The sequence below is a fragment of the Leptonotus elevatus genome, chromosome 5, assembly GCF_054856555.1.
Source record: "Leptonotus elevatus isolate MCC_2025b chromosome 5, RoL_Lele_1.0, whole genome shotgun sequence".
NCBI classification, from domain to species: domain Eukaryota; kingdom Metazoa; phylum Chordata; class Actinopteri; order Syngnathiformes; family Syngnathidae; genus Leptonotus; species Leptonotus elevatus.
In genome coordinates, this window is record NC_141243.1 from 4,773,974 (window position 1) to 4,787,238 (window position 13,265).

Here is a 13,265-nt window from a genome sequence, read left to right on the forward strand (position 1 = left end):
TCCAATTAAGCAAGCCCCTACACCACTGTAGGGCTTCATCTAAAAGATGTTTTTCCCGCAAAGGGTCTCAATTCAAATTCTTACTCTCACATACCTGTAAATAGTGAGCAAGGGTCCATTCTACAAGTGCAGTTGGGTCGGACCTTTTTCCAACAATCAGTAAAAGCAATCAAACAAAGTTCAGGCTTTCAAGGACCTGTTCTTCGGCTTCCTTTGCTTTCTTGAAAAATAAATGACTTGTCACCAGACAACCACTTACTCATCCCTAAATGGCAGTTGATAACTCGGGAAAACTTCAGAATATACTTCATGTGCAGCAAAATAACAAACTGAAGAGTTTTGTTTACAAGTCTTGGTCTTCCGATTCAATAAACCACGTTTCTTTTGTTGCGTTAGCTTTGAGATGAATAAAAAAAGGTTCTTAGAAGATTATCTGTCTTTTCCATTTCTGATTGGGGTGAAGTTGCCCACAATTGGCAGAGCTCAGCAAAGGACCCAGAACAGAGAGATCATATTGATAGTATCATACCTACCCCAAAAAAATAATACTATCAGCAAGAAGCATATCGATTGAACTTTATCTGGCACAAAGTGAATATGATTTGAATAGTTATCTCAGTATCCGTTTTGTTCTTGCCCGTTGATCAGTTGCTCCAGCCAACAGTTGCTCAGAACTAAATGCTCAAACAAAACCATTCTGAACGAGACCCATTGAATGCATAAGCAGTGGCCGAAAAGCTGTCCAGTTAAGACCATGCAGAAAGGCAGAACAATTTTTGTTGATCCCGAAATGTGCAAATGTTTTCTCACTTTTACTGTATCCTGTGCTGGAGGAGGTTTTCTATTTAAATCAAGTCGCACCAACACTTCAGCCCATTTGATTAGCCAATCGAATGTTACAGCTCGAGTGGGTTCTCACACCTGGACAAACTTCCTCTCTTCTATCTACATCCTTTAAAATACGTGTGAGCAGTCAGTGGAAAATACACTTCGGCAGTCCGAGGCAATTTCCCGTGGATCTTAATGACGCAGGCGGCGTCTTTAAGCTTCCCTCCCAGCAGGACGTAGAACTGGTGAGTGGAATCGAGGTGAGAAACATGTTGTCCCGCTCAGACTAATGTCAACTAGGCTTCGCCCGCACTCTGCCAATCTCCTATTTAATTCCATCAGCGGCTAAAAAAAACACTGACTTTGATAGGCCACAATCTGGTCACTTAAAATCGTAGACACTGTTCTACCAGGGTGGGTACAATGAGGGGCACCCAGTGTTGAAAAAGTAAAGCAAGTAGAATACTTAGAGCAGTGCAGATAAGGATAATGGCTGTAATGGCGGGATTAATCACATTACAGCTTTTCTATTACTAAATTACAATGTTTCCCCTTTAATAAGGTATTATTACCATGGGAAGGGGTGGCATGGTGCAGCGGGGTTGCCATGGTTACAGTCCGGAACCTTCAATTAAATGAAACCTAACGTGGGATAACACCCACACACACACGCCAGATGAATTCCAGACGTAATCAAATATTCTGATCCTCTCACATCAACTGGGAAGTGTTCGTCATGCGGCGAAAACACGCAAGTCACGCGGGGCAAACTTCACAATGGCTTGATGTTATTGATGGATCGTGCGGGATGATATTGGTCCAAACAAGCTGGCAACGAGCAGGTAAAAATGGAAGAAAGGGGATTCCTGACGCGGGAAGGCAAGATAAAACAAGATAAGGAAGCTGAAGTGGGGAAACTGATAAGCCAATGAGACCATCTGCTTGAAAAATCATATTTCCCATGAGTGGCTCTGTCAAAAACACAGCAGGACTCGACGGATACACACTGAAAAACAAGCCAGATGCCGACACTGGATCTGAGGGGAGGAAAACAACAGCTCAATTTTCAAACCAAAGATGCTGCTGCTTCTCTCACTCTTTTTTAATGTTTTTTTTTTTCCTTCAAAGACCACAAGCTGTTGATCGTAACAATTTCACCAAAATGTGACAATTCTGGGGTAGTTAATTGTGTAGTGCATCACATAGCTGCCTTTAATTAACTGGACTGCATTCATTTTGAGTAGTACTGTATGCCTTTCGCCTACTACTGGACCGAGTTACAATAGTATTTGTAGTTTAGTAGTCATGGTGGTAGCAGTAATGATAGTGGTCGTAGAAATGGTAATCTCAGTAATGGTTATAGTAACTGTGTCATTTGCAGTAAAACGTGAGTAACAAGTGAACCAATACAATGACAAAGCATCACAGAAAATATTTTTGGTCTCGTTCTGACAGTGGTGTGTAGTTAGCTTTGCTGTTGTTATGTTTTTATTCAAAATTTCCCTCTCTCTACCACCTTTTCACGGTGATGTGCGCGCACTCAAGGCAGATAACGAAGCGCTCTAAAGCAGCCACATCAGCCCAAAGGCCCTGTCCACATGCGGACTGTCAATTCTGGCAGACAACCCACCTCCTCTCAATCATACGCCCACACTCAAGGCAGACAATGAGGCGCTCTAAAGCGGCCATGCCAGCCCAAATCCCCAGTCCACACGCTGGCTATCTTGTTCCCTTGACGATGAGGCACTCTGAAACAGCCAAGCCAGTGGACTATCAAAAAGAAAAGGTTGTAAACGCAGCTAGCGAGCTAATTGCACGTTGCAACAGTGCCAGATCATCGCTGATAGGAATGAAGGGGCGGAAGTTGTTATGCAGTGTGGGAGGGGGCAACTCAATGCCAAGGCCCAGGGTCACCCAAAAAGAAATCAGGTAAACTGCAATTGTGAGATACAGTTGAATACTTCATCCACAACAGAAAACTATTCTTATAAACAAATCTCTGAATTTGCTTTACAGTCAGTGTACTTTCACGCGTTACACTCATCACTCTGCCTATTAAAAAGGGAAGCACTCTACTCGAGATAAAAGAGGCAGAAGCTGAGCAACACATATGTCCAATATAGAATACCAATTGAACAAGGTAACCGAGGTCATTTTTCATCTTGACGTTTCTCTGTATTGAAATGATAACGCCGCCACGCCCATAATAGGATTCCAATCTTTCTTGTCAGTCTAATAGATGGAACTGTGTGGAAACTATCAATAATTATTATTTAGCGCTTTGAGAGTTTGCAGAGCTGTCAAATAAAAAGGATTCAAAGGGGAAGGTTTTTTTTGTGTGCCTTAAAATAGACACAAAACATAGAAAGGTTAACCTTTTTTAGTTACTTTCATCTCCAGGATCCTGCACCTTACCCTGGCCACCAGCAGAATAAAGGATGTTTTGGTCCCAATTTAAATCCATTCACATTGCTACTAGCCTCATCCTAGCTAGCGCTAAGCTAGTTTGTCTCTCAGGTCGGCTGTCCAAGTAAACTCCTTTTTGTTTGTTGCTAGAATGTTCTTTCCTATACAGTCGGGAAACAATTTTCTCCAGCAGCGCCTTTTTTTTAAATAGGCACGTGTTTAGTGTTTACTTCTGCTTAATTCGGCAGCCGCTGGTAGTGCTAAATAGCTTTAGCTAATGCATGCTAAACACTTGCTACCTCGGTACAGTTCAACAGCAAGTGCATACACTTACCAGCACTTAGTAAGATACTAACTTGTTCACCATTCGGTCCCGGCTGGCCGTGTTGTTGCGCTCTGGGTCACCACAGACACGATGCTGTGTGTGAGACGTAGCCCGTACTCGAAGCAGATTGGCTGCCGCGAGGCGAAACGTGGGCGAAAAGGCGAAAGTGCGGATTTTCGCCTCGCCACACCGCCTCCCACCGCTCCAAACGCTTCCTCATGCCCTTTCGCACCGTTCCGCACAAAGTACATTGACTACAATGCTATCGCGCCGCCAGAAACGCCTCCGCCGCTGTTGGTGTGAATCTAGCATAAACCGGCCAATAGCGAGGCGTTCGCCCGCCATATATTCCCCTAACTGAGGATAGTGGTTCAGTTAATGAATTGATGGATACTTCCGGGTGTCCACTCGAATGAACCGCGTACATAGCTTTCACGCATATGCACTCCCACGTATCTACGTGACATAAGGGCCATCCGAACAGTCCTCTCTGGCGTCAATATGCCATGATGCGGGAAAATTCTGATTCTACATTTGTTTTCAATTTACTACTCAAATCCGAGTCACCGTCCATTCGTGCACAGCCCTAGCAAAAATAAATGGTTTCTGGATATTTGCCGAGAAGAACTTTGTTAGTTTGATGTCCGTCAACAGTGTCGCCGAAGCGGCCCGACTGAAGCTGATGTGATCAGCCAGAAGCACATCATCCGCAAATAACTAGCTTGTAATCGCGTGCAACTTCTCATACAACACACGCAGTCTTTTGTGCCGAGCCTCAGCGCGAGTGCCCGAACAATGATGTATGCATATCGTCACATTTGGGAGCGTGCTATTTATCTGTATTGACTTTTCCCACGCATGCCTAATCATTGTGAAGTTTGAAGGCCACGGAATTACGGGATAAGAGCACCATCAATCTGTCAATGCATCTGAACTATGCCGCTCTGCTGGCAGACATGCAAGCAGTGAATTAATGAAAGCAACTGTCATTGCCAAATTACTGACATGGGCTCAAAGACAAACGTCTCCGGGCCGATGCCGAACAGCAGGCACCGGAGTGATTAATTTCGAGAGGACGGAGCATCGTCATGGTGGCGCGCATCATCACGCGTTGCTGATTTCCAAGAATTTGGATTACAGAAACGTTTCATTTCGAGGATGAGCCGGCGGCGAGATGGCCGGCTGACAGGATCTTGGCGAGTGGAGCCCGCGGGTCAGTGGCGCCGTGCTTTCTCAAGGGCCCCAATTTGATCCGATGACAGGATTGAATTACTTGGTCACCGTCCTGTCGACTGCAATAAGGATAGCGAGGTAGAGGCTGGGCCAAGGTTTTGTTGATTCTGACCCAAGTTTCATATAAAAGGCACACAGCCAATACCTGCTGCAGGCAATAATACATCTATGCTTTGATAAGTGATTGAAGCGCGTCTCTATCCCTTCCTTGGACAAGTGATTTACATGTATATTGCTCTTGAATCTTTTAACAATTTCCATTCAGGTAGGATGGAAAAATTGCATGTGCTTATAATACCCATCCATCAATTTTCTATAGCGCTTGTCCTCATTCGGGTTGTACTGTATGTGAGCTGGAGCCTATGCAAGGTGACTTTGGCTTGGGACAAGGTACACCCTGGACCGGTTGCCAGCTAGATGCAGGTGGCGATACGACACATTTCTAATCTGTACATATTGGTTAGAGACCTGGCCAAATATGGACTACAGCCAAGATTAGCTCAATTTTTTTTTTCCTGAAAGACAATAAATAAAGACATAATCCATAATCAGAAATTTAGTATTGGACACGACTCACAATGCCGAAATCAAAAGTCTATCATGTTTCTATTTTATAACATATCGAGAACACCGCAACATAGCACTTTGACATCGGCCAACGGGATTACGTCTTGCAACGGCACCTTGCCTTCCTTAATCGCCGTTCTAAATATATAAATAGAATTAAATATTAATCAATAAATAAAAACGTTTTATTAAATTTCATGCTGCAGACGTTCTGGGGCGGTTGGGTTTATTTATTTATTTTTAATTTTGGCAGTTTGGGTCCTCCATACTTAGAGCCTTAAACCATATATAATAAATGGAAAACATATTGCTAACTACAGTACTTTGTGGATTTCATTTATTGCGGATATTTTTTGGAACCTAACCCCAGCAGAAAATGAGGGAACGCTGTATTCGAAAAATGCACGTAAAATCACATACCAAATCGCACTCGCAATATATGGCCGGCATCCCAATGTGTTAGTTTCCCCAAATCGTTCAACCTTTACCGTAAAACATATTTCAATATACATTGCCATCTTGTCATCTTAAAGACCCATGGTTTACTCCTGATATCACCACCTTGGAGAGAAGCCAGATCAATCAAATCCATTATCTGGCTTCTGTGTTTATCTCACTTTGAAAGTTGCAGCAGGAGCCCGGCCTGCGTTGTCATAGAAACAGTTGCGGCAGGAGCAAAAAAGAAAGAAAGAAAAAAAAAGGTTAGATTGTTGCTGAACTTGGGTGGGATGCACGGAGTAATGAGAGTGGTCGTGATGCGAGATATGGGCAGTGCGAGCAAGGCGACCGTTCGCTGCTTTTGTTTGCGAGGCAGACTCATTAGTGTAGCTTGCAGACTGCTGCGGGAAAAACGCAGTGAAGTCAAAATCACAGGTAAGCGAAGTGGAGGCAATATCTTTTTTTGGGTATTTGTTTATGGTAATACAACTCAACAAAAGGATGTTACTTTCAGAGCTGGTTGTTGCAATGCAAGCTCCCCTGCTGCTTCACATTAATATTCACACCGGGGCTTATTGAACATTGACAATGCGGCTTACACCATTTGATTGTAAGCTGGAGTCCCAAGAACGCCTCCATGCTGGATCATCCATAGGCTTGCAGACATGCATGAAATTATACTTTGGCCTCCTGTCACCGATCTCATGAGGAGAAACCTTTGCAGTGAGCTAAAAAAAAAGACTTAGTGTCAAATAAATCAAAATGAACAATTCAGGCTATGGCCATAACCATTCGCTGACTTATCCCTATCAAGAATCTGAAGAGCGTCTGCGAGGGTGGACGTCAGTATGCAGTGATGTAAAAAGTTCACACACTAGAGATGTAACGATAAAGGCAATATTGTGATATTTAAATTCCTCCGGTATCGTCATTGTCATGACACGATATTAAAAGCAGCAAATCTGTTTAAAAAGGTGATGTTTTATTCCATGTGTGCAGTTCCAGCACCCTCTGGTGGTCTCGTTTATTACTGCAGTTTAATTTTAATTAGGTATGTTTTGGTCACTGCGGCGATTACCACTCCCATAAATGTAACCTATAACCTGTACAACTCTTTTTTTTTTTCTTCTTTTTGAGAGGGAAAGTGAAAAATAACCAACAGAAATAAGGAGGTTGTACAATTATGTACCCCGGATAACAAACGTCAAGTATGAGCCGTGAAAAAGACATAAATACAACAGTTAGCCATACATGTAATTGCGCTGTCAAGGTGCAGTGGTGAGGGACATCGGAGATATAAATAGCTGCGTTTTGAGCTGACCATGCAGTGACGGGTTTGGCAACTTCAGCAAAATAGCAACTGGCAGTGGTAGGTTTTGTTTTTCGTGTCAACTGTGTCATAGTGTTATCGCGAGAGAATGTGTCCCAGCACCTTCATCTTCAAGACACCTGATATCGATTTGCGGGATCAGAGCGTTTGCAGAAAGCCGATAAAAATGCATTTCAAAACACTCAGCAGTGCACTCACGACATTAGGAACACATGCAATACCAGCATGAGCAATACATTATTTATAGATTTATGGTATAAATAATAATGCTCAGTTTTGATTGATGCAATCTCAAAGGTATTGTATTAAGTGTAGTTTTAGAACTGCAGTGCTACTGGAAGAAAAAAATAAATTTCTACAAATAGCGGATCAACATTAGTATGTTTCGAGATAAAAGCCGTCTTTCAGCAAATTTTTTTGCTTTAACTTGCGGACAGAATTTGAGATACAACTCAATTTATAACAAACATCACCTTTACAACTAGTGAACAATTCTTCCAAAAATAGGCTTCAATTTTACTGCCACTCCCAGTTGAAATTAACCATCGGACAAAACTTTAAACAAAGAGAAAAAAATACTCTTTGTACATTTAAACCAACCACATATTTAAAGCCAAGCTAAACCCAATTAGCTTAATGTTAGCAAACAATGCAAAATGCTACAGATAGGCTAACAAATGGTAGCCAAGTCATGTACACAAGGAGTAGCACAGCAGTTTCATTCTTTACATTCTAATTAATTATGTCATTACAGTATTTAAAAATTTTCAACGATGATTAAATTAGGTAGGTAACACTAAATCCAATTAGCTTCATGTTAGCAAACAATGCAAAAAGCTATATATAGGCTAACAAATGGTAGCCAAGTCGCATACACTAGAAATAGTAGCCCAGCAGTTTCATTCTTTACATTCTAATTATGACATTACAGTATTTTTTATTTTTCAACGATAATTAAATATTTTAGGAAATCACAATATCCCATCACTGGTAAGCTGTTTTTAAAACAGGCCCACAAGCATCACTCCTGCATTTGAGTGTGTCATAATGACGCCATTTTAACATTTGGCATCTATTTCATTTCATTTGTTTTTTGCATCCCTTGCAGCAGTTGCACATATTGTGTGTTGGTGTGCCTCAACTTGTCTACTAATTATGTTCCTCATTGATTTTTTTTTCTTTTTTAAATTCTAGTCATTACCTTGAAAGCACTCAGTGGCCTGGCTCCAAATGACATCTATGACTTCTCGAACCTCCCGTGAGCCAAAGTGTTCACCGAGGTCGTCAGATTGAACTCTGGCTGGTTGTTTGTGTGTCTCAGCATGCGGGGACTTTATTTCAAAACCTACAAACGATAAAACCGCTTGTCTTAAGAGAGAGATTTTTATTTTGTTGTTGTTGTTGTTGTTAGAAACCCGCTAAAGTGGGGAATGCGAGCGAGCGGGGTTGCAATCGCTTTAAGATCAAGCAAGGATGGATATAGTCATTATGTGATGGCGCTGGTCAAAAAGGAAAGTCCAAACAGCAGGAAACTAAAGTTTTCAGAGGCTTCTGCACAAGCGGTAACATCGCACAAATAATGTTTTATTTACACTGACACCTGGTGTGTGCCATATGTCTCAGCTGCTAGCGTGATATGATTCGGTGCATAATAGGAAATGGAAGCGGAGGCTACAAAACCCTTTTTTTCCTTCTCTCTTCCATTTATACACCGGCCCGAGAAGATTGCATCCATTTTGTGCTCATCCTTTATAGCGCTTTTTCATCATCTTCAGTGACACAACAGTGGAATTTAAAATTCGCGTTCATTTCAGAGGGCTTTTCTTTACTAATTTAAAATGATTGCTAAATAACAATCCGATAAAAGACCAATTGTCACCTTCAGAATTACATCAATTTGGCTATTTCATACAAAGAGGTGTTTCTAATTAATTATTCAGCTTCATGAGAGGACTGCAAAATGGACACTAACAAAAAGATTTAAACTAATACCTCTTCGGCAGTGTCAATAAAGACTGAGCATTATATTTGTAAAGGCAGATTTTATGTTAAGGCTCTTGAAATTGGATTAGATTGCGCAAGTGGTCGTAATGTTACGGCTGCTTGGTGTGAAAGAAGGTAATTTAGATTTTATTCAACGAAATGTGTTAAAACACTGAAACTAAATTTTGTTTATTGACACCAAAGGCCACTTTAAAATCCTGTATAACAAACAATATCAAATCCTTAATTTTATGGCAGTGGTTCTTAGCCTGGGTTTGATCGAACCCCAGGGGTTCGGCAGAGGTAAAGACACACACCCGACTCAAATGATACGCCACGCTTGGCCATCATTTGCTGCAGGTGATCACGCTACATTGCTTGGTCCATCTGTGCTGAAGGGAATTTGGTGCGCTCAGTAGTCGACTTGTGGCTGTTGTGATGGTACGTGCGGAGGACCGAAACTGCCGAAATTCAAAAATAAATAAATGACTAAATAAATAAATGGCTACAAGTGAAAATAAAAATTGGTATTAAAAAAATATAATTTGAAAATTAAATCTAAGAAAAAATATATATATATATATATATATGGAAATAAAAACAACAAAAATAAAATGTATACATAAATAAATACAGTTGTATTTATTTTCACTTTTAGTCATTTATTTATTTATTTATTTATTTGGGCAGTTTTGGTCCTCCATGGGTACATCATGTGATTTCTTTATTATTGTAATCCCTTCATACTATGTCAAGAAAAAAAAAGGAAAGAAAGAAAGTTGTCGGACGAACATGTGCAATAGGAATTCACAGACATGTATAACGTTAAATATGGTGTTCCACAGGGTTAAATTCTGGGGCCTCTTCTGTTTTCAACAACAGTGATGACATGCAATGCCAAGTTGAGCAAATCTGGTCCAACACAACTAGCTGTCTAGCGAAACTCAAGGAACACTTCCTTAAGATGCATTGAGATGGGAAATACAAGAACACAACTTTTTTTTTAAATTCAAGATGAAGAGAGCCAGATTCGATAGAAAAGATTCCTCTCCCTGTTCAGACCTATGTCTTGAATTTGAAAAAAAATGATTGTATTTTATTTTTCAATAAAGAAGTGTTCAGTACCTCCAACAAAAAGTTAAGAACCACTGTTTTATGGCATTAAGAGAAGTTTCCTCCCGTTGGATGACTTTAAATGTGCTGGAAGTGCATCCCTAAGAGAGGTAGCACATGGTTTGTGTCCAGACAATCTTTGTCCAACGCTAGCTAATTGTGTGAAACACAACCAATGTCTAATATAGTCACACCATCCACAGACATCTCGGCAATCCTCCCAGTACAGCCAACTTTTTAAATGAACATTTGAATATTATCCACAACAAAAAGCACTGCGTGTTTCACAGGGCTATTTTCCCCGTGCTAAATATGACCTAAATACTCAACAATGCACAAAAAATTCAAATAAAAGAACCCTAGGCTTCATCAAAGTGCGTGCGCTCAGAGTAATAAATATGATAATGGATGCTTTTTAGCACTGGCTGGCAGACAGCGGATTAGTCACCCACGCAGCCACTCGCTTCCTCGCCTTGCTTTGCACACACGAGGCCTCCGAGTCCGCCACTTGGACACGTTAGCCACTCCATCGGAGACTTGACCGCGGACGTGCCGCTAAAAGGCTCCATATTTAGGATTAATGAAAAATATCATTTTATATTTAATGCGCATTTGCATTCAGGTGAAGTCGGACACGGTAAATGTCATTTCAACCCAAGGTGCCTCGCTCGATTCAGCCTCACTCAAACTTTGTATGAAAAGTAATGTATAGGGGCAACAAGAGATTCTATTCCTGATCACGTCACGTTCAACCTGCCACTTGTTCCCAACGCGAATTTAAAAAGATCAAATCATAACGACCCCATTGACCAATTTAAAAAATGAACTGCTCAGTAAAAAGTAAAGTATTACTGAATTTAAAGGGACATTCAATAAGTCCTCTCTAGTGGTGAACTAATAATTCAGTCATTAAAAAAAAAAAGAAGACTGTCAATAGTATGCAAAAAAATAAGTTTTCTCAAATAAATGTTTTATATATATATATATATATATATATATATATATATATATATATATAACCGTAGGTCTAGTAATCTCTAATTATTTTTACATGGCGGTTGTCTCACCTTACTTGAACGCCCTGTTTCGCCACCATCTTCCTGCTACTTCGCAAATGTAGCTCGCCCGGTTGATATTGCATCAAGTGTTGGACCCAATGGGCAGCTTACCTTCCACCGTTGGAGTTTTACTAACTACAGTTAGGGCCCATCGCTTGTCACTTTCTGCTTTGCTCTCACAAGCTTTTTTTTTTTTTACTAGCTCCTCCCACTAGCCACTCCAGCCTATGGCTCCGGCTAACTCCCACAAAACGCTTTTGTTAGCCACTCCAGCCTATGGCTCCGGCTAACTCCTGCTAGCCGCTCTTGTTAGCCACTCCAGCCTATGGCTCCGGCTAACAACCGCTAGCCGCTCTTGTTAGCCACTCCAGCCTATGACTCCGGCTAACAACCGCTAGCCGCTCTTGTTAGCCACTCCAGCCTATGGCTCCGGCTAACTCCCGCTAGCCGCTCTTGTTAGCTGCTGCGGCTAATTCCGGCTCGCTCGGTCTTTCGGCGTCGCTCGCCGAGCTTCACAACGGCTAACAAGTCGCCGTCGCTCGCCGAGATGCTCGTTTGCTCATGCAAAATAAGAATTGGTGGTAGCCACCGTAGTGTGCATGCTCCGGCGTGCCTCTAATGCTATTCTTTGACCACAAGATGGCGCTAGGGATCACTAAATGTTCCTTTAAGCAAAGATCATCTAGCTAGACTTTGGAAAGAATTCTTCGAACAACATACTGTAGCTAGCCTCAAAAACCCCAACCATGTCAATCATTTGCTAATACAAAAGTAGTCATGTATACTGACTAGGGCCCAACCAATTAATTGACAGATACAATCTACTGATATTAGTCCTTTTCAATTTTTTTTAACACTTTTTTTTTTACACAACCCTAACATAACAACATACGGCAATGATAATTACATCCATACAAAAGTGAACAGTGAAAAATCTGCTGATTTTTCCCAATTTTTATCTCTATTGTAGAATCAAATACTAAAAGACAAGTATTGTAAAACAGTCAAATGGTCTGCCTGTAATTAAAATATTTGCTGTTGTAAGCGATAAGAGTTCAGAAAATCACATTAACTTAGCCATGATATATTTTTAAATGAATCAGCTGTTTGACCATTTCTTGGAATTTTACTGCCAAATTTTGTAATCGGCCTAAATAAAAATGATCGGGCCCTAATCCTGACTGATCAAATTTGGGCACTGCCCCTTCTACCCTATATGTAAAGTCACCACTAGCTCACATTTAATTTAAAAATGATATTATATTTTTTAAATATGACCCAAAAGGTCAGGAGAAATACCCCAAAGTGTTGTTTTATTTCTTTGAGGAGCTACTAGCGCACTCAGCCTTATCGCTCATAAAGTGGATGCTACGTGTGAGGAGACACTTTGGCAAAGTCTCTAACTTTTTGCTTATTTGACAGCGCTTAAAGCAGATCCGATATCAAACTGTATCAAAAGACCAAAAGGAAATAAAACACACAAGACTCGGCTTCTTAGGCATGAGAGGAACATAAAAACATGGATTACAACTGGGAGGGGAAACCCGATAATGGCGGATTATGATGGATCCGACTACCTGGTGGGACATCACTGCACTTAAGTGGCATGTGTGCGTCACGGAGTGACGCCAACCAACGAGGTTTCTTAATGACCTTAATGATGTATCACTGAGCGCGGGGGTGCACAGTGTAGTTGCCGAAGGTCCAGATGGGATTGTAAGCGCGGGACCATATAAAGTGGAATAACTATCAGTTACTGTCAGAAGCGTTGCTGCTACTCTACGAGTGCTTCACTGGCAGACTTAATGTTATTATGTGAACATTATGGTCAGCCTGTTTGACAAAAGAACACATTAGTCTCAATATGTTAAGTCCATAATGTTCACACGACTGCTACGGCATGCGCCATTAGAAAAACTACTGGAGGCCAATCTAAGCACCTCAAAGAATGCGAATGTTGTTGTGACACGATTATCAGACGCTT

The 13,265-nt window shown here is 41.2% G+C and overlaps 1 protein-coding gene across 2 annotated transcripts in view; it reads right to left on the reverse strand.

The window, feature by feature from the left end:
* The window catches only part of hscb (HscB mitochondrial iron-sulfur cluster cochaperone), a 35,767-nt gene that overhangs the window by 12,448 nt on the left and 10,054 nt on the right, over positions 1–13,265 (reverse strand). The window contains exon 6 of one of the 2 annotated variants that reach the window (XM_086075748.1): positions 8,206–8,472. The exons of the other annotated variant lie outside the window; for it this stretch is intronic. Within the exon in view, the coding sequence (XP_085931874.1) occupies positions 8,318–8,472 (155 nt within the window). The 3' untranslated portion in view covers positions 8,206–8,317. Of the gene's footprint in view, positions 1–8,205; positions 8,473–13,265 lie in introns of those variants that run through there. 2 annotated transcript variants of the gene reach the window in all.